The following is a 26,925-nucleotide window of genomic DNA, read 5'->3' on the forward strand; positions in this document are numbered from 1 at the left end:
ATGTAGCCTTTAAGACAATTACATTAATACCAGGAGAGAAAAATATCCTCTTGTATAAAAGGAGTTAATAATTATATATAAAGCCAACAAGATCCACAGTTTATCTGTCTCGTTAACTCTTAGATGCCAGTGGAACGAGCTCACCCTCCCAGCAGATGCCTGTCGAGATGTTAAAGGCGCATGAAAACTAGTCTATAAATCAGCTGGTTATCATCTGTACTCACGGGGCTAAAATGCTTGAAAACATAAGAAATTTGGCAAAAATACCCCAAGAACTCTTTAGCTTAATTCTGATCAGCATTTTGGTAACATGACAGCAATAACCTTGACATAGTAAATTATAAGCTGATCAAGATAAATAAAATTATAACATAACGCTGCCAAGGATCGGCTCTAAAATGTAGATGCAGTTTAAAACATTAACTACAGAACAGGCTCCTTTCCATTTTAATGGATGCTTTACAGAAACAGCAAACGCGACTTTGACCTGCGCAAGCGCTTCTTCTCCAACACTGGACTTTATTGGTACGTGTAAAACACACTGAAATTCATAAAATTTAAATTAGACAGCGAAATTATACCTTGTAGCTATAGTTATCGCAAATAATGTATAGTCTAAATTGCAGCCTGAGCAAACAGTATTTGCTGGGTGCCTTTGGAAGCCCGAGGCGGGATGCAGAGCAATTATGAGAAATGAGTACAAAGCCGATTTGCATCTGAATGCTGGGGAGGGGGAGCAGGGGCGGGCTGGGCGCCCGCTCCATTCACAGCACCACAATACGCCGGCTGGTAAAAGCAACTTTATTAGTGTCCCGCAGCAAAATACATTAGTAATTTGTAACCAGGCACTGAAATTCCCGTCCGGTGTCGTACAGAAGTAATCAGCCGCCTCCGTGCTTGTATGTGTTACGGGATTTGCTCGGGGTGCTCCCCCAGCAGAGACGCGTGTGAGAACCCCTCCGGAAGGCCGTCGCAGCGGAACCCCGGGGTGCCCCGTTCGCCGGGAACCCCTGGAAACGGGCAAACGGCTCTACGGCAGCCCCGGAAAAGCCGCATCACGTAACCGGGCACCACCGAGCCGCCGCGACCCCCCAGCAAAGCCCGGCCCAGGGTCTATACATTGTCCAGATGTTTTCCAGTTGTGGTCCCACTCTTGCAGCAGCGCAGGTAGCGCTTGCTGTATTTCCGTACTCCTTGGAGCATACAAAGCTTGTTCCCTCTCCACCCCAACAGCAGGAATACACTAATACATACAATACTTTAATTAATTTTTTTTTTAGAGTGAAAAGATCTAATTTTCCCCTCTTGATCACAATGAAAAACTGCAGTCTCAGAGTAGCATGATTCATCTATTAGTGTTAACCGCTAGTGTTACTGTAAAATCCTCTTTGGTTATAGAATATTTTATTTAAAGCAAGATTATACAAAATAATTTTCCGCTAGAAATACACCCCTGACATCTAAAAGCAATCTAAATTAACACACTTCCGCAGGCTGAAGCTATACTGATAGGACTTATAAATCTGAGTATTTCCCCACATAATCTAAACAAAGTTATCAAAATTATATTAAGTAAATACATTTTGAGGAATAGTAAACTTCTGAAAAAATCCTTAGGATATTAAAAGTAGAGTTCTGGAAGTAGCAGTAGTGGGCTAGAGAAAAAAAATTAATCAAGACAGAGACCTCTCTTTAAATACTCTCCATCGCTTTGAATTCACTGAGAGCCTGCACCGGGTTCACGTGTTTCTTCTGGGACGCTCTCTTGATTTTAGTTTGGGTTTCGTCTTGTTTCTCCCTCTTGACCAGGGGTTTCTTCTCCGGAGCCTTCATCTTCCAAGAGACGGCGGGAAGATTGAGCGAAGCCATGCCCTGGGACTTCTGGTACTTGGTCGATGCCACGTAGGAAGCCTTCACGGTTTGCACCACCGCGTTCATCAGGTTCTTGGCTGCTTGGATAAGAGACATGGCACTGTCCACCTGCAAACGGTAACACACGAGCGTTACACGCCGTAAACCCCCCCAAATACAGTACTCCAGAAAACACGATGGTCCTGGGGTGTAAAAGCACTCGAAACCTGATTTTTCTGAGCTTTCTTTTGAAATCTGAGGTTCCAAACTCAAGGCGGTGTTTTTCTTTGGACACTAAGCGGTTAAAAAAAGCGCAAGGTTTGCCCACAATCTGTGTCTTTTCCGTATTAATGGCAATCAAAAGGATTTGTATGCTGCTGTTTGCTTTTGTGACTAAGCTTTAACAGTAGCTTATTCTCTAATGAAATTAATAAAGCTGTAGTAATATCTTAATCATTGATAATAAATATTTAAATCACGCTAGAATATTAAGTTGTATGGGAAAGGAAGGAACGCAACTGCCTCTTCAGCCAGGCCCGGAGCCCTTTCCCAGGTGTTTCCCGACTTACAAGAGCATTAAAATGAGGGGGAAAGACAAACCATTTGCCGAAGCTTTAGCGCGTGGCAGAGACGAAGAGCCAAAACCGGGGCAGGGGGGAAGAGAGAGGGGAGGACCAGCGGGGTGACCTCAGGGGGGTGCAGGTGCCAGTGCTCTGCTCAGGGTGGGACCTCCGGCTGTGAACGCCCCACGGTCTGGGCAGGGTTTCGGCCCTGGGCAGGGTTTCTGCACCTCTGCTCGGCTTACACTAGAGCTCAGCTGCCTCTACACATTAAATTCCAGCGTTGTAGACATCTAAGGAAGGTTTGGGGAAAGGCCTTGAAGCCATTGCTCATCTCACGGCAAAATAAATTGAGCGGGAGGTTGGTTGCTTTTCTTACGGTGCTGGTACCTTCCTTTCCATCATGCCGTGTTTTGAGTACCACAGCAGCAGAACTGATCTGCGCCCTCCAGCAAACCAGTGTCGTCTGCGTTCCTCGCCCCACTCATCATGCTGGAAAACACTTTCATTGCATTTGACTATTTACATGAATCTTCACAGCAGGAAGAATCATATTAAATGCAATGAAAGCAAGGAGGTACTTCTCTAAATGAATTTTCGGATTGCTTAGGGTGCAAGCTCTTACTGCCGTGGTTATAGCTCTGCTTTCACAAAATTTCTGCGGTATGTGGATGGGGGAGGATGTTAACGTTGAAGGGAATTTTACTTTCAGACAGGTGAAGTCCCCAGACTGGCAGAGGTCTTCCCCTGATAATCTGACAGAAGCTGAACGCCACGACTGGCAATATTTAGCCCCAGTGGACAGACTCGTGGAGAACAGATAAAACCAGGAGATTAGACTACAGATGCCAGCCTGTTCATATAACTAATTTATGGCAGAAGGGTATGTAAATTCTGAAGACACTGAATAACTGCAGTAAAACCCTGGAGTACGTTATTATTGCATAATGACACATCTACTTCTTTGACAGCACGATGCCTTCAGCCTTCCAGCTAATAGGACATCAGGCATGCAACAGAGCCGCGCAGCAACACATGTTTCATTACATCTCGTCACTCGGCTCCGCTGTGCTGGAAATCCGAGCGTGTGGGACTGGCAGCAGCGGGAGGTGCCGCAGAGAAGCCGTCTCCCCTGCCAAGGTGCTAAATTTCTGCAAGTGTGGTCCAGGGCCACCGCTGCTTCGGCAGCGGGTTGCTGCAGAGCTCCCTCAGCTGCTGCCGTCCTGAAGCACTCATTCAACAATTCTAGCTTGTTTGCGGGGAAAAAAGAGATGTGCTAATAAGTTTAAGCATTTGAAATACCTAAATGGCAGAAGGTGGCAAGTTTTTTTTCTGTTTTCTTCTAAGGATTCAGATAGCAATATTGGACTATCTGCCCATTCTGTCCCTTCTTCAAACCTCCTACCCCAGTCATGGCATGGATGGGCAAAAGCACCAGTGATCAAATGTACCCGCCTAGGGCAAGGAAGAATACGCTGGAAGAAATGAAGAATTTAGCTCTACTTCCCTCCCCCCCCATATCCGTCATATAGATTCCTCTTAGGAGGAAGCATTTCATGAACTACAGTGAAAAAATGACTTGCTAAGTAATGGCTAGAATAAGGAAGCAGGCTGGCCTACGGCACCATTCAGCCGTCATAAAACAGAGCAGCCACTAAAAATCCCTGCGCTCTTCCAGGCACAGCAATTTTGAAATATTAACATCTCTGGAGCATTGCAGGACCCCAGCATGTTCCAAGGCTGTGCAGAGACATGGGGTAGGTTTAGCTATGCTGATTAAAGTGATTTAACCTCACTAAGAGTGAAAAACAGTCTGGAAAAACACAGAGATTACACAAAGGTAAGGTGAATCTGTCTACAAACACGGCTGAGTAAGGAAAAGGGAAGTCTGTATTCTACCCCCTTTCAAACAGTATTTCCTCCAAGAACAATGAGGCAGCGCAGGCAGTGTTATAAACTTTGCAGGCATTAAAACCTTGACTGAATGCTCCAAAATCTGTTGTCTATATTCTATAATGTTTAGCATAAAAGCTTAGCTTGGAATAATTGTTACCCCTGGAAGAAAACCCGCATGAACCGGACACGTCATAGTTCATACATACCCCCGACACAACCAGCTCCCCTCCGAGGTTTTGAACTTCAGCCTTCACTTTGCTACAGATATTCAGCTGATGGCAATAGAGTGCGATGCGCTGCAGGTAGGCCAGGAGGTCCTGCTTGCACGCAGAATCGGGACACTGGAAAAACAAAGGTGAAGTTTGCAATCACGAAAACTGGGAACAGAAATTTAGGGAGAAACCAGACAACTCCGTTGTGTAACAGCAAATGTGCTCCAGAGATCATTCACCTTTCTGTTCAGCTTTGGTTTTCAAAAGACAACTGAGCAATACACGGCCATCGCTAAATACATATAAAAAACCAGATGCGATAAACACGGGCTATCAGATAACACAGGCGCAGCCGCTGGACAAAACTGCCAGGGCTCCGTTCAGCTGCGCGGCTGCCCTTGAGCTCCCTGCGAGGAGGAGGAGGAGGAGGAGGAGGAGGAGGAGGAGGAGGAGGAGGAGGAGGAGGGCTACCTAATCTTTCCAGAGCAGGTTTGTTAACTACAAAAAGGTGTTTCCTGTGCACTGGACACAGCAGCAGTGATTTGACATCCAAGATCTCAAGTTGCAACTAGCAGATGTTACCAAATCCAGCCTCAATTTCCTATCTTAAGTATTTTAAGCTAAGAAACGATAAACCTGACAGTTACTCAATTACATCCAGCAAAGTAGATATTTTCCTGACTTCTGCCCCCATTTCTTAGCAGTGTGGAAACTAGATTCCTCGCCAGGCATGAAATAAAATTTTTAAAGTGCTTGCTGAAGCACTCATCCGTAAGATAAAAGTAACTTTTTCAGCTTTGCAACTGAAAGACTACGTAGGTACCGGAGACTGCAGCGCAGTTCAGAAAGCTGTTTTCTCGGACAGAAACGCAGGGCCATCCCTTGCTTTGCAGAGCCGAGTGGCGAGATGATTAATGAGCCAGTCTCATGCTGGATTTCAAAACAAGAGCAGCCCTGCTGAGGGGCAGCCACAGTCCAAAACGGGATCTGCAAGCATAAGACAAAAAGGCTACGGGAAGCCTGTTACTACCCACGCCGGTCCTGCAGGATCTTTAAAAACGGCAGCGAGCACGGTCCCGAAGAATAACGGGCCATCTCAGATCTACTGGCACGCTCTGGCTGCGTGAGGACTAGTGAGTAAAGCAGCTGGCACACACTGAACTCCACAAACCCTTTGCCCACCAGACTCTAGTGCTGCTGCTGAACAAACCCAAGGGCACGCGTGCCACGCTCCTGCCCTGCGCAGGCGGCGCTAGCGGGGCACCTATGGCCGCCTGCACCCCACCACTGCCTGCGCCGCAAGCAGCGCCCAAGACGGCAGATTTTTAAACCAGTCTGGATATACTGGTGATGGCAGAGGCTATTGCGATAGGGACGCAGGGGACATTAGGGTCCAACAGGTCACGTTCTGGTGCCTACCGGTGAGGAGCCCATGCCGACAGCACGTACGTTTCTGACCAAGGCAGGAAGTTTTAGAGTTGGGTGTTACGTGCATCTACAGAATGCCTATAGCTTCGACGTCCACATGCTTTACATTGCATTGTGTCAAAACCACCGTTGCTTAAACCCTGATCTGAATCCCAGAGCAAGTACGAGTAGTTGTACTGCGCTGCAAGCTCCCGTGCCATTTCCTCCTCTGAAACGGCCGCTTTGCACATCCTCTTTTCATCTTCCCACCGAGCATTCACAGGTCTCCTGGAATAAACCAGTACCAGACTCACAATGATTATTAAGTTTTCTGCTCTAAGGCAGGCAATCCAGCATTATTTCACCTCTAGCACCGTACCAGCAGATTAGGAATTGAACTGGCATTAACCAGGGACAGGACTAAAGGCAGACCCTGCAGCGATCTCCATCCTTCCTACGTAACTGCACAGAAACTCATCAATCTCCAGCATCCAGGGTCGTGGCACACAGCTCCCGGTCACTGAACTCAGGCTTTCCAGCACCCCCTACACACACACGCTCACAGGCAAAATCCAAATGCTTTTCCCTGGCCCCACAGCTTAGCTTGACAGCAAGCAGCGCGCACCGCCCTCCACTTCTCCCCTCCAGGCAGCTGCTCGTCCCGAAGGCGGGCACCGGCTGCCTCCAGACAAGCACCATAATCCCCACAGAAACCACGAGCAGCCGCAGTGATTTACCAGTGGTAGACGTGACAAGGAGAGAAGAGCGTTGCCCTGAGCAGCATTCGCTTCTCTTCACCCAGCACCTGCTTGCTCTTCTCACCGACCAGACCCTGCTGAGATTCACAGATCTGCGCAGGCTGCGAGAGCTCTTCTCCACTCACCCCTGTTCACAGCAAAACCCCATTTCATCTACTACCCTGATCCTGTACAACGGACCGTCAAAGGTAGATTCATAATGGACATGGTATGCTTGGAGGAGTAACCTTCAACGTGGCACCAATTTACTACTTAATGCTTCACTCAAGCTCAGGTTTATTGCTTATGGCCAGACAGCCTCTCCTCTCCTTCCAGAGCAAGGGAAAAATCCCCTCCTGGGTGTGTGCAGTCGGGTCTGAGCCCTAATTCCCATTGCAGACCGTCTCTCCTTAGCTACAGCTCGAGCTGTACAAGATGGAAGCAGGAACCAAAGTTTCCCTGAACACAAAAGGCACAAAAGGCGACTGCACCAGAACAGATCATCATGTTGCACAAGCAACATTCACACAGAGCATGTGCTTCCCACAACAGTTACTGATCTGCCACAACAACCACTTAAGTCTGAGAGGAAGGTGAGTGCAGCTAATGCAGCCGTTTGTTTTTTCCAGAAGAAGTGAGGTTTTGAAGCCGATGTGGTATTTCAGCCCAGCAGAGAGCACACAGCTGTACTATGTGCTGCATATAGAGGTGCCTCTGTAGGGCAGGCTGCTGAGCCGGGATCCAGGGCAGCACACAATGCGCTACGACAGGATTTCTGGCAAGCTGGGACAAGCAGATCAGGCTGTGTAACGCAGGCTACAGAGATTTGGATGGCTTTACCGGCATTTGACCCTGTGCGTCCATAAACTAACAGAAATCACCTTCTTATTCCCAAGGAAAGCTCATGAAAACACCCGAAGTATCCTGCAACTCTTATGTAGGTACATTGCTTCCATCGGTGAAGTGAAAACCGTGAGTAACAAAGCAGCAAAGCTTGCAGGTTAATTTTTTAAGCTAATCAATATTAGTCAGCAGTACAAGATGTTTTAGAGAAAGTCCACAAATAGCGTGGGCCAAAGAGCTAATGAAAAGCTGAAATTACCATTTTGGAAAATACTCTCCATCTCCCAAACAGCTCATCTAACAAAGTGAACGAGCAGCACAGCGGCAGATTGAATTGAATGTTGACAAATGCACAATACGGCACGTCAGCAGGACCGCTAAACAATTCAAGGTACTTTATGGGTTGTGAGTTTATGGAAACCATTTAAGCAAAGACACTCTCAAGGAAAGAGGCTGCCGCATGTTTACCAATGGCTGAAGGACGCAGCAAAACATTAGTGGGGGAAGCAGTGGAATAGGAAATATTATTCGGTTGTATATATCAATATGACGTGAGCTGGAAAACCACATCCTATCCTGTGTGTGCTATTTCTACGAGCAGAATAGCAAATTCAGTTCAAAGACAGATGATGTTTGAATAGAGATGTAACACAAGATAAAAAAGAACATCAAGAAAAGGCACTGCAGCTGCCTGTATGAGCCCTGTCCTTTCCTATGCAGGAACATTCAGATAAAACCCAAAAAACCCAAAAGGCAACAATTTCAACACTGATTATGAAAGATTACATTATTGTATTAACCTGCAACAGCCACAGACACAAAGAAACCCGTCTGCAGAGCTAGCTTGGGAGGATGCCCACAGCATGGTCACAGCAGATAGCTGCATCGTAGACAGAAACCAATGTGTGTTGGGGGACCCCCCACCTCCCCAAACCCCCAAGGTGAGATGCTGCCACAGACTCAGTAGTGGTTGCTGGCAAAAGCTAAGCTGGCTGCTCCAGGTCAAATCCAGGATCCATGCCGGACACTCGAGCAAACACGCACGCACATTCCCTTCCTACCACCACAGCTGAGCCTGCGGAGAAGCAGAATCACTTTTTTTTTTTTCTCCCTTTTCGCAAAGAAAAGGGGAAGAGAAGACAGAAAAGCTCTCCCACAGTGTGTGCTGATTAAGACAAGCACACAACCCCCATCCCCACGTGTCTGGTAGGTGTAAGCCAGCAACCGCAGAGACTTTTCTTCCTCCCACTGTATCCCCAGTTTAGGGTAACAACGATTCACAATAAAATGCCCCCGCCAGCCCTCTGTAACAGCTGGGCTTGGCACCGTTTGGTTAGAGAGGCTGAAATCAGGCAGTTAGGGGAGGCAGTTACCGCGGCAGGAGAGGCCCGTGGCGATGCGTGCCAGCAGCTGTCACCCAGGTCAGCCGTCAGCCTGTGCCCGGAGCACCTCTCCGGACCAGCACCCGCAGGCATGGAGCAGTCTCCACAGCAAGACCCTGCTGGAGCGTTTTTCTGGGAAGTGGGACAATCCCTACGCTTCCCCTCAGCTCCTTTCAATTTAATGATCCGATACTGATACAACCTCCCACCACCATGAATGAGAAAAAGCAACAGAATTTTTTTCTGTTTCTTTGTAAGTAATTCAGCACTGAATAAAAATAACACGGAGAATCATTGTCTTGCTGCAAATCATTTTCATTTGTGTAGTACTCATAACTTCTTCATATTCCCCCATTCAAAACAAGCAGACTGCTGCTTTGAGTGAAAGATGGAACACCTTTGGGAAAATCTGCCGGCTGATGGCTAGACACTTTTCAACAGACGTGAAATACCTTGGATAATAGCTTTTATGGTTTCAAAGGAAATGTGCTGTAAAACTGCCTGACGGCAGGAGTTAGGAGTTCCTGACACACTAGCACAAGGGGTCATGATTCACCCGGTGTCACATGGTGAACAGGACATAAAACCCCGTCCATTTGTTAAAAGCCCGTATTAGGCATGGGAAGGCATTAGTGCTCCACTGAAACGGCTGCATTGTACGTCCTCTGTAACTGTCAGATAGTTCTACATTAACAGATCACTACAAGTTTCTAAAGAGTATGTAAGCATATCTAATGAAATATGCAAGCTGAAAGTATTAGTAGAGTACAGAGTCGGAAAAAAAAGCCATATTCTTGTCAAAATGACTAACTGTACAGTCCTGCTCATATTTATCTTCAAACATGTGCTTAATCTTTTACATTTTTAAGGAACTTACTTCTGCTAGAAGGAGCAATTTAGTTTTCTTCTATATTTTGAAATGGCTCAGCACAAAAAATCGTATCCCAAGTTTGCATAAAACATATGAATTAAAGGAAAAAAAAGCATTGTAAACCTTCAGCCCAAGATCCCCCGAGATCTATAACACAAACGGCTCCTTGCTTCATTTACCTACAGCAGCAGCATACCTGCTCCTTCCAGAAACATGGTTGTCAAAATGCTACAGCAAGGAGACTCGTTTTAAAAAGCACTTTTCAACTTTATCTCCCCATTGAACAATACTCACTGCATCATTAATAAATTAGGGTGAAGACAACATCCTCTGGATGCAACATTAAAAGAGAGATCTGCATTACAAAGATTTACTTCCAAAGTGACATGGTTTTATTTAAAACCTTGCAGTACGAATTTAAATTCAGAGGAGGACTGAAAAGCAAGCGACAGCTGTACAAAATAAAGTTTAGTCCATGATCTCAGACTTAACCTACCTGCATTTCAGGGTCTCTTGAAGGCAGATTATTATTACTAATGCTGATGTTTCTCTGCAATTTGGGTGTGGACCAAGACCAAAGGTGCTTTTGTTTGGCCCAACCCAGTTTCTGAAGTGGCTCAGGACAGGCAGATGCATTGCATAAAACCCCAAGCTGGCCCATGCTCATTCAATCCTATAGAATCCTTTTCAAATATCTTTGTACATATAGCACAACAACATGCACAACAGTCTGGGACAGCATCGAAAATGCTCGGGTCGCTACATGCCTCGCTCAAAGTCCTGATCAACTCTTGACTAAACAACAAAAAAATTACCAGAGAGTTCTGACAATATCATCATTCAGTCTATGGGCATCTGAAAATTGTTAATATTAAAAAGCTGCCTCAAAAAGAATATTAAAAGTTATGCAATAGGCCACATGCAATAATTATGGTGTTGCCTGCGCAGTCTCGTCATTGCTTTGGAAAGTACTGGGCACATTCTGAGCATGACGGAAGTGACATGAATTCAGTTTCAGTCCTGTTCGGTTAGAGAAACTGGCCTAGATACTGTGTGACATGAAGCAGTGCTGGCATATCGCTACCTTAAAAAGGTAGGTGCTTGATTTAAGCCAAGGAGCTGCTAGAGTTACTGCTGGACATATTTAGCTGCCTACACTGTTTAGGGTGGCAGGAGAGCAGCGAGGAAGAAAAGGCTAGAATTTTCCAGCAGCAAATCTGGACAATCAATTTAAAACCCCCCAAAACCTCAAAACTAAACACATTTTCTCTTGTTCATCATCTCTGCAGTACTAAAAGATCTCCTATTGCTCATTTGTGCTGGAGGCTTATGAAAATGAATTGTGACTTACATGGTCAGCAATAGTCCGTCCCAGCTTGTCCATCCTTGACCCAGCCTCTGCAATCTTCTTGGCTGCGCTAATCACATCTGATGTATTTTTCAGTGGACCTTTACCTCTGCAGAACAGAATCTACCTTTTAGCACCAGAAAACTGGAAGAGTGAACTACATATTGCTTTACTCATCCTGTTCCATATAGAACTGGAAGTGATTCCTCACCCAAACTACACGAATAAGGTTGCACAGAAATAGGCAGGTGTAACCATTACGGCACCTTCATTTTCAAGACAGTTTCCCTCTTTAAAACCCTCACCATATTTAGATTAAATCTAGGAATAAAACCATCTTAAATTTTACTGTTTTAAGCAACCTAATGATGATAAGAGATAACATTTTAGAAGACAGATTTGCAATTTTCATGGAATGCAACATCAAGTTTAAAAAATAGTGTTGTATAAAATCTGGTAAATGAATTTCAAAAAGCATCAAAACCCCTCTCTTTCTTTTGCAAATAACTGTACTAGGAACTATTTCTGCAGTATAGCAATATCAAGAAGCCCATAGAATTTAATGTTGTAAGGAACTGAGCAAGTATATATATATATTCCTTGGGACAAAAATCACCCTTAAGAAAGAAAGACGGGCAATAACTGCTGTGCATCTATAGATAATTTAAACAGTTATTACCACCCAGTCACTGCATAGTAATGCATCTCCCAAGTTAATAAGCAGGCTTTAATAGGGTAACATTTAAAGGAAATTATAAGAAGTAAGACTCTTAAGAGTACTTGCAAAATAGTTCATTGAAAGATCAGCATCCCAGCCAGTTCTGAGAGAAGGTGTTGTGTGCACAAATTAAAAAGACTCACCTGGTGAAGTCTGTCATTTCCATCATAATCATACACATTTGTTTTGCCAGAACAATTATATCATTACCGCTGTCATCCCATTTTGATACTTCAGCATCCAATTTACTCTTCTCCTCCTGGAAGCTTGCGACTTGCTCAGCAATCTTAGCTTTTTGCTCTTGAGGGAGCTGAGCCATGATAGCCTGAAAGAGAGAGCTTTCTTACATCGCCTCATGCCACCACTTGCAGAAGGCTTTTTGGAACATTTCACTAATAACCAATCTAAGTCATGTAGATGGGGGATAAAACTTGAAGAGCAATCCTCCACCTAGAGTCTCTACAGAACCATTTCCTTCCGTTTTGAACCAAAGTTTATGCTCTTTCTTAAGAAAGAGTGCCCAGAAAGACAGGTTGACATCTGAAACATGGACATTTGCATGATGAAATTGTTAGACTCTGAACAAGTTGACCAGATATTACCATCCACCAAAGAAAAACTGCTTGAAGAGAAGGGACTCGCCTTTTCTACAAATTGTAAAGAGTTTTAAAAGGACGTTCCACTTGGCTATCTTTCGGTGTTGCAATGCACAGAAGAAATATTACAAGTCTCTCTCCTGCAAAAAGCTAGAGGCACTGTTTTGAAACATGCATACTGAGGAAAAGAGTAAGCAAAAATAAAGACTATGTGCCTACCCCTGAATAAAATCTATTAGACTAGGTTTACAGCCTGTATGAGACTCAATGCCCTTGCCTTCATAAATACTAGGAGCATTCATGCCTCCAGGAGCAGGTGAAAAGGAGTCTTCAGTACAAAATAAGCCTCTGGCAGCAGCCATGCTAAAAGGTAAATTAGAAATGTCTGCATTTAAATAAAAGGGGAGAGGGGGATACAGGAATAGAGAGTGCCTGTGCAAGGAAGGAGAGCATAAAAACTACTCTCAGTTAGTATAATTCCAAAGCCAACGTGGCAGAAGTTTGATAAATAAGGCCTAGCTACTTCTTGCCTGGTTGCAGGCTAGAAGAACCTTCACAAAAAAATCTTTCGTGGCACTTTCCCAAGAGTGTAAATTGTTATCGATCCAGAAGGGGACATGTCAAATAAAAACAATAGGTGAGGCCTGTTTTTTCTTCAATGTACCGATTTTAAGTTTTCACCTATTAATGATTATATATTGCCTAGCAATGCTTTCATTTTTAACAGTCATAGGAAATGCAGTTAGTTTAAATGATTTCATTTTTGAGCTCCTCTCAACATTGCCTTGACTAAATGCTCAGCAGCCAAACACACACCAACACGTGCGTGAAAAGGCATTTTGTAAAAATGCCTTAACTGCAGAGTTATCTATTTCTTGCCCACAAACTTAGTATTTGCCTGTTGAAAATAATGTTGGTACAATGGAATGATTTGTGCCGTATCTCCCTGCAGGCGCTCACCTAATTAAATGGCAGTGCCTACAACGTCTGCGATGTCAAAGTAGTTCATCAGTATTAAATGGATTTTGATCTTTCAGAACATCCAAAATAAAACACAGATGTTTCTGATGGCCATCAGACCAACACATGCTGCATTCCACTTAACCTCTTTTTCAGAAGGAAACTGGAAACAAAAGGATGCCAGTTTTCTGATCCAACTTTTTCACCACCACCCCCAAAAAATTTAAACTGGATTTTCAAAGCATGTTGAACTGTTTCTTGAAGGCAGGTCATAGTTTTATAATGCTCAGATTTCTTCCTTACCCTCGCACTTTGTCCAGCAATAAGCTGATCATCTTCGGTCTGAATACTTGTTCTGCTTCGGACATCAAAATCCTCAGTTTCAAAGTCAGAATCATCCAACTCTTCAGGAGTCTGAGAAAAGAGTAATTCAGTCAGAGTCAGACGATAGATTTCATGGCTCTAAATATCAACAAGAATATTGTTTTTCAAGCAGAGAGAATGGAAATAAGTGAAGGTAAAAATTATTCCATGTTTCCAACAAAAGGTAAATACAGGGATTGTATTCAGCTTGTGAACATGTGTGATTATATATGCTTGACTGCTCAGGTTAAGCACCATAGGGATCCCCAAAATTACATACCAGTAACTAAACATCTGAGATTTGTCAGGACACTAATGCACTCAGCATTTGAAAGACAGAAAAATTTTTTTTTGCAAAATGAACAGTATTTTTGCAACTTGGTTAAATGTAAAAGCTTCGCTTGAGATTCTGAAGCTAAAATTACATACAGCATTAAGGCCTGGTTCAAAACCACAGACGTCGTCTTTAGCACAATTATGAATCAAAGCATCGACTAAATTAACAACAGATAAAATATATCGAAATTTATTCTTATCCCCCAGGAAAAGTGGAAAATTTTTAGCTGGTAAGGGCCAGCTTTTATGCTGTAGGCTAAACACATCTGACCTAGTTCCTGCTTGCCTAGGATTTATTTTTGCTACTGCCAGTCTATAGCTGGCAAACTTTTTATAAAGCTTATCAAGTTTAAACAGCATGTTTGTCAAAATACTACATCTTTGCCTAGAGTGGCACTTCATGACAATTTTGCAGAGCTGGATCAACAAAGAACTTAACTGATAAATGCAATAAATTGTGATTAACAGATAAGATGCAAATAAACTCCCTGTTCTTCAGATTTCTTTCCCATGATTTGTATTTTACAAACATGTTTTCCAATACAGGCATCTTGTGATACAGAGATGGAGATGCAAAATAGTTGCCAAAAAGCAAAAGGGACTATGCTGGCAATCAAGACCTAGGGTATTTCAACCACCATCTCCTCTCCATGCCTTGAAGAACAGAGTATATCCCCAAAATCAGCCTAAGGACATACACTAATAAGTAGCTCAGTGTATCCGTATTTTAAAAATGTAAAAAAAAAATAAAGAAAACAGTTCTGCTGTATCTTTAGAAACTGCTTCTGATTCTCAAGGCCCCTTCTCATCCTAATGCCCAAACAACCTGGAGTATACAAAGTGTAATTCTGCCTTTCAGTCTGTCAGCAAGGGCAAAAACTCCTCTGGGGGTGACGAGAGATTGCCTGGGGATCAGGAAGAAAAGAGCTTTACTTCAGTAACCTACAGAGATAGTAAGATTTTAGCTCTGAAAATACACTGCATAAACACAAAAGTTAGGTGTGTAAGTGACTTTTCCTTCTGGTTCCTGTAAAGAACAAGTGCTGCTGGACGAAGCTGCCAGTGAATCAGCCCGTTTGCCCCCGCCGAGCTTAGCAGCATGCCCCTGTGAGCGTGGTTACTCCTGCGGTCCAGTTTGAGACAAAGCCCCGGAGAAGTGGTGGCCTGGCATCTCCATTTGGATGGCTCTCTTATCCTAAATGCATTCTAGACCTTACAGCCCTTTGGACAACAAACACTAACATTTTAATTTTTTATAGGTCACCGATGTGTCACCAGTGAGGTGCCGTTAGCTACTGGCAGCTGCAATAAAGCCGTGGCACCCTGACATCAGAGACGTGGCGCAAGGGGAAACGTCAGGATTCCTGGCATCGCCAACTCGGCTAATTACTGACGACGTGGAATTGGCAGTCACGCTTTCATGTCCTGAATAACAACAAGGACTTTAGTCGGGGGTGAATCAAATTAGTTGGCCTGCATAGCAGGAAAGCACTGATATCTTCATCTACCATTGGTTGTCTGTAAATCCTAAGCTTAAGTTTGAAAAAAAATTGTATGGAGAGCACATATGTGCTTGTCAGCTTTTCTGCTGGTTTTCCATCTGATTCTTTGCTTTAAGCAGCAAACATGGAAGATACTATTGCAACGGTTACTATAATCACATATATTCTGGGGCTGTACGTCCCTAATTTACTTATCACCAAAATGCATCTGCCATGGTTACCATTCTGAAAGATGAAGACAGTTTCTCTGCAAGGCATTTACGTTTGAGTCAGAGGGGTACAAGGAAAAAAGAAAAAAAAGAATAAACCCCTTACATTTGTTTTTTGCTGTGTCTGGCTCCTGCCCATTTTTACCACGTTAAGATTCAAGAAATATGCCCACAGGTCAGCCTCAACCAGAACTTTCTTTTCTGCAATCCTTCAGTCAACTGCAGAATCCCTTCTGCGTCTTCCCCGCACACCTCCTGCCAGACTAATGCTGCCTGACCTACCAGAAATTAGGACTTCCAAGTCACACTCGCTGCACCTGAAACACGCAAGCACAGTAGAGACAAAGCCTGGTCCCTCTTTACTGAGGTGAGCCAATTAACGAATTACATGCTCTAGGAACTGCAGACTGAACTCATCTAAACCAGTTTTTGACTAACTAGAATTAATTCTCAAAATTTACTTAATAAAGAGCCATCAGGTTTTACTTCTAAGCTCTCAAAGCATCAAAAAGTATCCATAGTTAAGAATCCACTTGCTGTTGTTAAACCAAAGGTCACCGATTTTAACACGTTAACAAGCAAGGCATTAACACGATGTTACAAAAAGATGCATGAAGGGTATTTAGCATCACAACTCCGGCTATCATCGATGCTCAGATCTGTTTAATGCATTTGAATCAAAACATACTTCTGAAGTATTCCACAGAGTGATTAGCGGTTTTTAAGACTCAGAATGTTAATATGAGCTAAACGAAAATCTTACGCTGTCTGCTCTCAACGAAACTGATGCATGTCAGTTCAATAAAGGTGGTGGAAAGCGAGTGGAAAAACAGAGAGCTGTTAAAGTTACACTCACCCGGATCATCAGTACGGCTTTCCTGATATCTCTTATTCCATCGTAGACCAGTCGCGAAGCATCAATAAATTCATTTTCATCCATTGGCTGAGCAGGGTCTGAACTCAGTGCTTCCACAGCAGCTTCTACTTGCTCAGTAAACCGCGGCATAACTGAATTAAGAACACAAAATAACAGTCAGTGTCGCCCCCGCTGCCATTTTCTGCTACACACTCCCGTAAAAGGGTTGTGCTTCGTTGTTAACTATCACTGGAAACTGCAGTGACTCCCCTGAAACTCAGAACCTTTGTTATAGAAGGGCACCAATACTGTAGCTCCAGTCTTATGTCGACTTCAATTTCTGTTTACTCTTCTTCTATTTGTTTTTTTCCCCTTAGACAGTGAAAAGTCCCTTCTCATGGACAACGAGAAAACACTTGGGGAAGCAGTTAGAAATTATGGGATAAAATCTTAAGCATTTACCATTCCCTACAGATGTACATATTTTTTGGGGGGAAAACCCCCAATATTACCACCACGAAGCTGAAGTTTAAGGCGGCACTGGAAGAGGGCAGGTTGCACTGCCATACATGAGTGACTCACTGCACCCCAGGAAGAACATCACAGAACCATTTACAGTCTGTTCGCTTCTTCAGCATCACCCTTGATTCTTCATCAAAGTTGTAATTAAAGCAAAACCAACAACTAATAGTTGGCACAGCACTCACTGAAGCTACGAGAATCATTCCTTACCCTATATGGATGTTACTGGCTACTTCACAGGAAAACACCCTAATTTATTGTTTAGCGTGTTTCTTCAACATTTGTAAAGATATTTTACAAAATTTACCCTTAATGATTACCCAAAATTTATTCTACTCGGCCAAGGCGGCAGAAATCTTCTGTCTGGATCCTGAACACTGACAGAGCCTGGTACCTTACTGCAAGGTGATCAGCATAACTTTCAAGCCCTGACTCACTGTTTGGGATTCGTTCCCCGGTGTTTTAGCGTTCTGCAGCTCAGTCAACGACAGCAAGCACGGTCACCCAGACCTTGTGCGCTGCTGAGTTTTAACCAGTCAACACAGCAAAATTACATTTCTCATTTTGCAACAGCTCTGCAAATAACTCCCACTAATTTTCATTATAGTATGTAAATGGAGTCTTCAACAGATTTCACAGGTACATTAGTATCCAGTTGCCCGTGCGCTCATAAGCAATATGAATTCAGGGATCTTGGGAGTAACCGACTCTTACCTGTGTTGGACAGTAACTTTGTCGCTTCCAACACCTTCTCCGTGTAGACTCCAGGTTCGTAGTTATCCATTTCAGAAGTGACAACATGAATGACTCTAGCAGCACGTCCTCGAATTGCACCAGCTGTGCGGTCTAAACCATCAACATCTTTTTCTTGGAGAGCAATGACACATTTGTTTACATCTTCTAAAATATGATTCTCTGGTGGTAAAAGAAGGAGGATTTAGACAGTAATATCTTCTTTTCTGTTGCAGCCATCAGCATTGCAATTTCTCAGTTTGTGACCTGGTCTATAAAACCTCCAGTGAGATGCTGTAAAGCATTAATTTTTAAGCTTGCTATGACCAGCAAACAGCTGACCTTCCCAACCAAGTGTCCCATCAGTCCATTCACCTACTGGCATCCACACTTCTTGCCCCCGTTTGTACTCGATTTTACCAACAGAAAAGCCATGTTCAGCTGCATTCTCCCCTAAAATGTTTCTTTCCATATTCCTCCCCTGGACTGCCAAAGCCCTTACTCCAAATATTTGCAAGCCACTCCCCGTCATTCCACGTGTGTGGGACAATGAGGCACCCTCCCCAGCACCACACCTCATCCACTCAACGCTCTAATAGACTGGGGCACTTGTTGCATGTTTCTAGCTTCCTACATAGTGTTTTCCTACAACCACACACATACCATCAGAGAATATTAAACTGTTAGTCCTCCATTCAAATTTAAGACACGTAACATATGCAGTGATTTATGCAGAAAGCGTTCCAGCGACAGAGTACTCATCGCCTCTTAAGAAAACAAAAAAATAAAGCCAAGACCTCTGTAATTTACTTTTAGAATATATATTTTCTTTTTTATACAGAGATATTTTCCCCCATTTATCAAGTCCAAGAAGCTCCAAATGAGTATAAACCCCTAAGAGATTTCTGAAGATGCCTGAAGAGGTTGGGATCCTCATTGGGGGAAACCCACCCAAAAGGTCTTCCAAGCTCTGTCAGAGACCTCTTTAATATATCAGTACCAACGCTTTGATGGTGCCATCCAACATCAGCATTTGGGCTGCTTGGTATGAAACCAACTTGGAAACATTTCTGCTCTGTCACTTAAAATAGTTTTCAGCGTTACTTACCATTGACTTAATCATGCTACACTGCCAATCCGTGCCACTGAAGTGGCTTTTATTCCCTACACAGGTAGTAAAAGAGCCATTTTGCAAGAGTTTGTAGAGCCGAGAAGCACATAGAGTTGACTGATAGAGGATTTGTATAAACTGGCTGAAAGGATTGCTGCTGGAAGCGTTACGCTTAATTTACATAAAATTAACAGAGCCGGGTGCAATGTTGCGAGACTTCTGTAAGCAACCTGGACAAAAAATACGCTTGTGAAATACCTCTGAAGCAACTCAGCCTGAACAAGTTCAGCTGAGGGCAGAATGTGGCCCTAAGAGAGAAGCGCAGGTTCATTAGCGATTTGACAAGTCAGTGAGCAGGCAGCCAAGGTACAAGAGCTGCAGCAAGGAGCACACAGAGTTTCGGTATTTAAAGCAAGAGACAGACATCCCTGCAAGTTGGAACAGTAAAAAGAAAAAGCATCGGCGTCAGGCCAAAACACAGACTGTTTATTGCTTGACTTCCTTAACGAATAAATTAAGCCACAGACTATTTAAGAGCTTCTTTGGATTATATTAATTTTAATAAAAGGCATGGACAAAATGAGGATGAATATTTAAATGCCTGCTGATCATTTAATGTCTTTCGCAGGTGCAAAGTTGCCAGAAAGACACTTCTATGGAAAAATAATCCCTCACGGGCCAGTCTGCAAGGGGTTCCGGGGCAGTACGGGACTGTCAGGTGCATCTGTGCTTGCATACACACACTGCTACCAGTCCTACAGGCACATGGACCGCAAGTGTCTGGCACAAAATGCCATCTGCTGAGGCCGGGGTGGCAGAACCCAAGAAATGCTGACGCACAGGTTCACCTCCAGTACCTTCGGGGACGTGATAATGCCATCCTGCATCCAAGCTAACAGCCTTCCTGCTGCTGAGCTGGAGAAAAATCTCACAGCAATAGAATATAACACAGAATATAACTTGGGCAACGGCAAAGGGATCTTGTCCTTTTTCCCTATAGGGAAAAAATGGTGTGGTTTGCCAAGAAGGTAAGAGGAAAGGCAACATTTTTCCAATAAAACTGATTTTTAGAGCAAACAAAGAAATATGAAAAACCGTGAAAAGCTAACAGAATTAAAAGTCCCCCACAACTGTCAATCCTCAATCCACCCCCAACAAACACCTTCCACCTCCACCCACCTCCTCATTAAAAGGACTCAGAAATCCTTTTCCAAACATCCCAAGAAGCCTGCGAGGGAGTCTGGGGGCTAAAGGAGATCAAAACCTAAGAGCAACAGTCAGGAGATAAAGCCACAGATACATAAATGTAACTCTGCTTCTCTGCTGTGTGCCCTGGGGAAGGTCTTACAACAATTTCCCTGCTGGACCCTCTCTTGACAAGGGACGCTGGAGGAACCAGGTCAAGCAGCAGCGTCAGTAGACGTGGATATGGACCAAATACTTGAGTGTTCACCCACTTGTAAATACAGTATTCATCCTGTAATGAAGAAGGACAATCATCGGGCCCAGCCAATACTCATCTGGAGGCGAAACAGCTCCGCTGTGATGGGCAGTCTCTTGCGTAAACCTCTGCCAGCGGCAGAGGAACAGAAGGCAGCAAATGGAATGATTTTTTTTAGAGGGTTTCAAAGGAGATCCAGGTAATTTCAGAACATTGAATTTGACAATTACATGGTGCTATCAGCAGCCACTCTAAAGAGCGGAGATAGTGGGCGCACAAACACACCCCGAGTGCTTAGGGAAGGCACTGACGAGAGGGATAAGAATTACAGAAGGTACAGAAGAGCTTTGAAATCAGGAATAACGAAACAGGCAAAGACTCTGCAGTCAAGAAGGCAATGACTGACTAAGCGTACGACAGAAGTCCGCACATTTACAAACAGCATGAAAAAAGCGAGTAGGGGAAGAAGCCTCTTCACCACCTTCTACTACAACTAGGGGCATCCAATGAAGCAAATAGGCGACACTGTAAAAACGAGGAGGTTCTTCACACAGAGCACAGTTAAGCTGTGAATTTTGCACAGGATGATGGGGATGCCAGCGGTTTATAATGGTCAGCCAAAGAGCAACACAAGCTTAAATGAGAAAAATCTGTCAAGGACTGTTCAGCGCATAGCACCTCTGATGCTGGAGCTCCCTGAGCTGCAAATCACTCATGGCTGGGAGTGCATAGGAAAGATCTTCAGGCTACAGGACTCCTCTGCTATTCATCTCCTCTGCCCTGCCAACTAGCCACCGCCAGAGCGTTGTCCTAACTCAACAGGGCCCTTCTCACGCTACGCCCTTCATAAAGCTTATCTGCAACTCTGTGCATTTAAGTATCCTTCTTCTATGATACTCTGCTATCATCTAAACCCGACATCTCTTGCATCAAGCCTTTACTTGCGGATAATTGATACGATTCCGTAGCATAAGCTGAACAATGGAGCATATACTTCATGATGGACAGCACAACATGTTGTAGGAATGTGGGGGTAGTTTTTTATATAAATACACACACACACATAGACTCACAAGAACTCTTTTAAATTCTGCTTACATCCCAGTTAGTAACTGATACAAACTGACACAAACATCCTAATAACCCCAAACGGAACCTGGTATAAATCATACCCGTCACGATTTTATCCAAAGAGATATTTAGCAGACGAATTGGAGTTGTGGCATTTATATGGGAAACATTTATCAAAGTTCAAACAAATAATATTTAAAACAATATTTATTGCTTTAGTATTTTTCTAACATCTCTCTGATAACGCAGCACATACAAAGAATTGCTGAATGCACTCAAGCATCTGGTGTAGTCTCAAACTAGAGCATTTCCACGGCATCATTTTGGGTGGCGAGCGTACGCTCGGAGTGAACTCTGTCCCGAGTCAGCCTGTGAAAAGCAGCGTTCCCTGCCTATTGCCAAGCCCTTGCGACTCTTCAGAGCAGCTCAGCAATGGGCCAACACCGTAACCTCTCCCCTCAAAAGCAGAGCACCCATCTCCTCGAATGACCTACACAAGGACACAGACCACTCGGTTCCAGTGGCTGGATCCATTCTGAGCCACACCTGGAAGTGAAATACAGTAAGGCAGCTTTATACGGGCTGCGTTTTCACAGACTGACAGCTCTTTCTCTTTAAAATGTTTTGTACACTTGTAGGCAAACTCCAAGTGGAGCCGTGAACTTCAGCACACAATTCTCTCTAAATATATTTCCCCAGAAATAGGCTCCTTGCAGCTGTGCAATTTCAACACTGCTGCAACAACGAGCACGCAGACAGATACAAAGAACTGGGACATTCAATTGCCTAATAAGTTTATGCTAACTCATTGCAAAGAAAAATTTTATTCAGAACTCAGGGAACCACAATACAACATGTAGGATAATACAGGTGACTCACTGTAGAAACACCACTTGGGTTCTTTACCTTTTTCTTTTTTTTAAACTATAAAATAAAGGATGGTCTTTTAATTCAGGATCTTAATTTTTCATCTATATTTTCTAGCTATGTTCACCTGGTACTTCTGACTCCACACATCTTCCTGTGTCAAATCTCTCTTTGCAACTGGAGTTTTTAGGTCACTTGAGATGCCCGAGTCACCAGGAAAATGAGACCCTCAGTTTGTAGAGGTAATTTGCCGACGCTATTGCAGATACAATTTGCGTGGTTGTGTCACCATGTCTTCTGACTAGAGCAGAATTAGATGATGTGGAAATAAAAACGCCCTCCTTATTTCTAGGTCACAGCAGCTAATTGTGGGTCTTTATCAATGATGCTGATAAAACAGATTATCTTGGCAAGTACTCTGCCAAACGGAATTATTAATCTATTATAATTATCTAATCTTTTTAAAAAACTTTAAAAACTTTACTAAAGCTGACATAGTTAAAAATATTCACAGAACATTTTCTGTAGGAACAGTTTTATTATAATTAACTTGTACAACCATGGCTTGATATTCATTTTTGTTTATGTCTAAGGTGAAGTGAGGGATTGTCTTTTTTCTCATTCATAACTTGAACATAAACATATTCTATTTCCCTTGATGTTACCGGTGAGGTTTGTCTACAGTAGCCAGATGGTAATTCATCAGTAGCTCAGCTAGCAAATCAAAATCTTGAGACATAAAGTGTCTTTCACTACGTTTAAGCTGATCTGTCTACTGACATGTAAATATATACATTTCTGCACGCACACACTGTAAGTGCAATGACAGGTTTCTACAGTACCTGCTGAACAAAACTATCACTGTTTTCACGCTATAAAAATACCTCTTTTCCTTGTGCCAAGATCTCCTGCTCTATTTTCACACCTCGCTCAGCAGAAGATGACGCTTGCCAGGTGAAGTGTACCAACACCATCCCCTCCAAAAACCCGAGAAGACTCCAGAACACGTGCAGAAACCACCCGTTTCCAGGAATAAGCTCACTTATGAGAATGATTATTTCTGAGATCCAACCCCTGATTACCTGATACAGCCAGGAAGTCATCGATGGAAGTGATGTCATCAACAGCATCCGTCAGCACACGGACTTGCTTCTCCCACTGCTCTTTGAAGAGATCCATGTTTTCTTGAGCCAGCTTGCTTTGGGGCTTAGCAGCCAGAGCCAGTGCAGCGTTAATGACCTGTAACATACCTCTGGATTTTTAAAACATATCCTTAACAAAACAATTTGTTTTCATACGTTTATCCAATGACGTCGACAGCAAACAAAGCCAGCTTAATAAGTTTTCAGGAACAAAACGCAAGTGTTTATTCTCTTGCTCTCACATCCAACTCATACCTGCTTCCACATTTATTATGGTTAGTTATTGCAAGCAAAACACTTGGCAAGTATTCACGAGAGCTAGCTTCACCTTTCTTTAACAGCTCATGTTAAAAAGGTGTTGCTTTCTGAGTGCAGGTTGTGTTGTTAAATATTTTAGACAGGATGACATTTAGTACACCGGAGGCTGCATTTCCTAAGCTACTCGCCAGAACCTCAGAAAAAAGGTCAAAAAATGATTAATCTTATACATTCTGAAGTCGAAACAATATGCAAATGCAAAATTTAAGATAAATTTTGTATTTCTCTTCTTTTCCTTAAGGCTTTACTCTCTACCGTGCCCATAATTGTTATATAAAACCTTAAGATTTCTGTTACGCCTGTGGAAAAGCCAGATTAGCCAGGGAACAGGAGGAGAGAATAGTATTTGATGCTCCTCCTGAACAGCCCCCTTCTAATTTTCTTCAAACCCTACAACTGTAATTTACTCCAGATCCTTGTTTTTCTAAGCAGAACAAATGCTACACATACTGCTGGGTGACAAAGTTTATGCTGTGCCAACTAATTGGTCAGTTAAATGACCAAAAAAGCCTCTCTAGGTGTGGGAAGAAAGCAATCTCAAAAGCCTGCTCCTGTTCTTGCCGCACTATGCTCCAGCAGAATGACCTGGAAACACGCCAGGCGTGAGAAACCATCCGCAGCCAGACTGACATGACAATCCTAACCTCGTTTTTAAGCACCTGAGACTTAGAGCTAATTAACTTATAAGTTCAGTGGGTAATTTTTCTTCTCCACTTTAGGACCGTATTAATTTCACAAAGTTGCCAAACAAAACATGCAAGCGCCAGATGCTTCTAGTGTTCCAAAATCTACTTTCTCTACCTGCTTCGTTTGAAAGTGTCACAAAGCATTTAAAAAAATATATAACTCACTAAACATGGAAATGATGGTGATGTCAAACATATCACGATGGCACTGAATGAATCAGGCAGGAGAAGGAGGCTGATTCACCCAAGGGACACTAGAAATTAGCAGTGACTGAGAAAACCCACAGAAAAGCTATATTGTTCTCCACGCTACCGTCCTGCCTCTGGAGATGGAGGCTGCAAGTCTGGGTCACAAATCAAAACGAGCTCGACGGGTCTGATAACACAGACAAATGCGAGAAACAATTTGGCATGAGCGGCAATCTGTTCAGGAGACCTGCGGGGATAAAACACGCCTTTGAACTCCGGCAATAACGACAGTACCCCCGTCCTTCACAAAGAACGTGGGGTCCTCTGCTGCTTCCCCTTCCTCAAACCAGCCACTGAAGTCACATCTTCTGCGTAGGCAGCTCCGGGAATCAGGGTGCCCCTTCGGAGAGAGACCTGCTGCCAGCCACGGTCCACGCTGCTGTGCTACCTCGCTCATGTTGCCTCTTAATAGCATGGTTCTCAAGTCCTCAAAAGCCCCCCAAAAAAGCCTTGCAACACCCAAGAAAGTGATGTTTAAAAATTTAAAATCAAACAGTAATAGAGGTTTTCAAAAGGGAAACCTATTCTCCACTCAAGAGCCCTGCTTCTTAAGTCTAGCCACCGCCATTTCTTGCCCCAGTCTGATTGATGTGATGAATTATCCACCTGTCAATCAAAATCTAGATATCCAAAGTTTTATGGAGATGAATCCAAATAACAAGCATCCTGGAAACAAAAAGGGTAAACCAGACAATGCTCTAGAAATCTGCTCTCAGCTTTTATCCTGCTAGTAACCGTAACTGCAGAGACAGAGAAGATGGTGATACCAAGGGTCAGGACATTTTTTTCCTGCTCTCTTCTAGCTGCCCTGGCTAATATCAGATATGAAAACATCCTTTAAGCACTAAGACAGGTCAGCATTAATGCCGAAGGAACATATGGCCTGTGTACCTGTGTGATGTATGTCTGGGCAGCAGCATCTGTCCGAACAATTTATCTTTGTCAACAGCACACGTCCAACCCCAGATGCCCACTTAAGCACCTCTTCACACGTAATGGAAGAGCTGTCATTGATAGAAGGCTCTGCAAGTGCTCAAGAAACTCAAACAGGGCGTCACCACCAAATCCAAATGCAGGAGGTACCATCGTCCTCCCAACAGACAGCCTGTCCAGCTGAAAAAAGGAAATTGTTTTGTACAACAGCAAAAATGCATGGCCAAGGCAAAAGTATTTGAAAAAAAATGGCCAAGCAAAACTAGCATGTCAGATTTCCCTTACAAGCAGACGTGTCTTGCATTCGGAAAGCAGCCAGCAGTGCTAGAGATGAGGACAACCTCGTGGGGAAATCGAAGGCTATCAAGCGTCACTGTGGAGGTAAAGACAAGACTACAGCTTAGGAAACCCATACACTACGTGTGTGCTCAGGAAGAAATTCAAGACAGCAGATGCAGCTCAAGAGTCCTTTTCTGTAGCACACGCTCTATCTCCACACACAAAGCGGTTCCAACGTTGAGTTCTAGCTGGGTTGGTAAGACCCTTCGCTCTGCCAAATACGTACGGCTTAGCATTTACGTGGGCAAGTCATCCTGGACACATCTTACACGTCTGCTTGGGGTAACGTCCCAGGGCTCACTGACAAACCCCTGCACATTATACATTCGAGTAAATCTACTCTTACAGGATGCCTGGTATCCAGCACAGAGTGACTTTTCCAACAGATGCTTAGATAAACATGGGAAAAGGACAGGGATGCTGGATCCTAAATAGTCTGTGTACGTAGCAGGATCATGATTCATTTATTATCTAAAAATGAACATTTGGGGGGAGGGGGAAGGGACTGATTATACACTATTGCTCCTCCAAAAACCATGAAGCATTGGGCAATTACTTTAAAATATGAGTAACTCTTACAGGAAGGAGATACATATAAAAAAAAATAGGAAGAATATGGCCAGACTACCTGAAATGTAGCCACTTCCATGTAAAACATTTGGCAATTTCAGGGAAATATTCTGTATTTCAGAGCTTTTCAAAATGCTGCCAGAGCACTGTGATCACAATGACTCACTGAATTTGTACAAAGAAAAGAATCAAACAGGGACATTTTGAGACTATCCAGAAGGAAATGAAGCATGGCAAGAAAACACACTATTTTTATCGGTGCTTTGTTTCATGTAGCAATTGCAATGTTCAAGTCAG

General features: G+C 43.5%; 1 protein-coding gene across 2 annotated transcripts in view; it reads right to left on the minus strand.

The window, feature by feature from the left end:
• Positions 1-787: 787 nt before the first annotated feature.
• CTNNA1 (catenin alpha 1) overlaps positions 788-26,925 on the minus strand; it is a 119,192-nt gene continuing 93,054 nt past the window's right edge. For both annotated transcript variants that reach the window (XM_075766725.1, XM_075766723.1), the window contains exons 11-18: positions 23,474-23,630; positions 17,884-18,084; positions 16,648-16,799; positions 13,685-13,795; positions 11,969-12,150; positions 11,111-11,216; positions 4,514-4,648; positions 788-1,980 (exon numbers count right to left, since the gene is read on the minus strand). In XM_075766725.1, the coding sequence (XP_075622840.1) occupies positions 1,693-1,980; positions 4,514-4,648; positions 11,111-11,216; positions 11,969-12,150; positions 13,685-13,795; positions 16,648-16,799; positions 17,884-18,084; positions 23,474-23,630 (1,332 nt within the window). In that variant the 3' untranslated portion in view covers positions 788-1,692. The remainder of the gene's footprint in view (positions 1,981-4,513; positions 4,649-11,110; positions 11,217-11,968; positions 12,151-13,684; positions 13,796-16,647; positions 16,800-17,883; positions 18,085-23,473; positions 23,631-26,925) is intronic.

The sequence above is a fragment of the Balearica regulorum genome, chromosome 14 (assembly GCF_011004875.1).
Source record: "Balearica regulorum gibbericeps isolate bBalReg1 chromosome 14, bBalReg1.pri, whole genome shotgun sequence".
NCBI classification, from domain to species: domain Eukaryota; kingdom Metazoa; phylum Chordata; class Aves; order Gruiformes; family Gruidae; genus Balearica; species Balearica regulorum.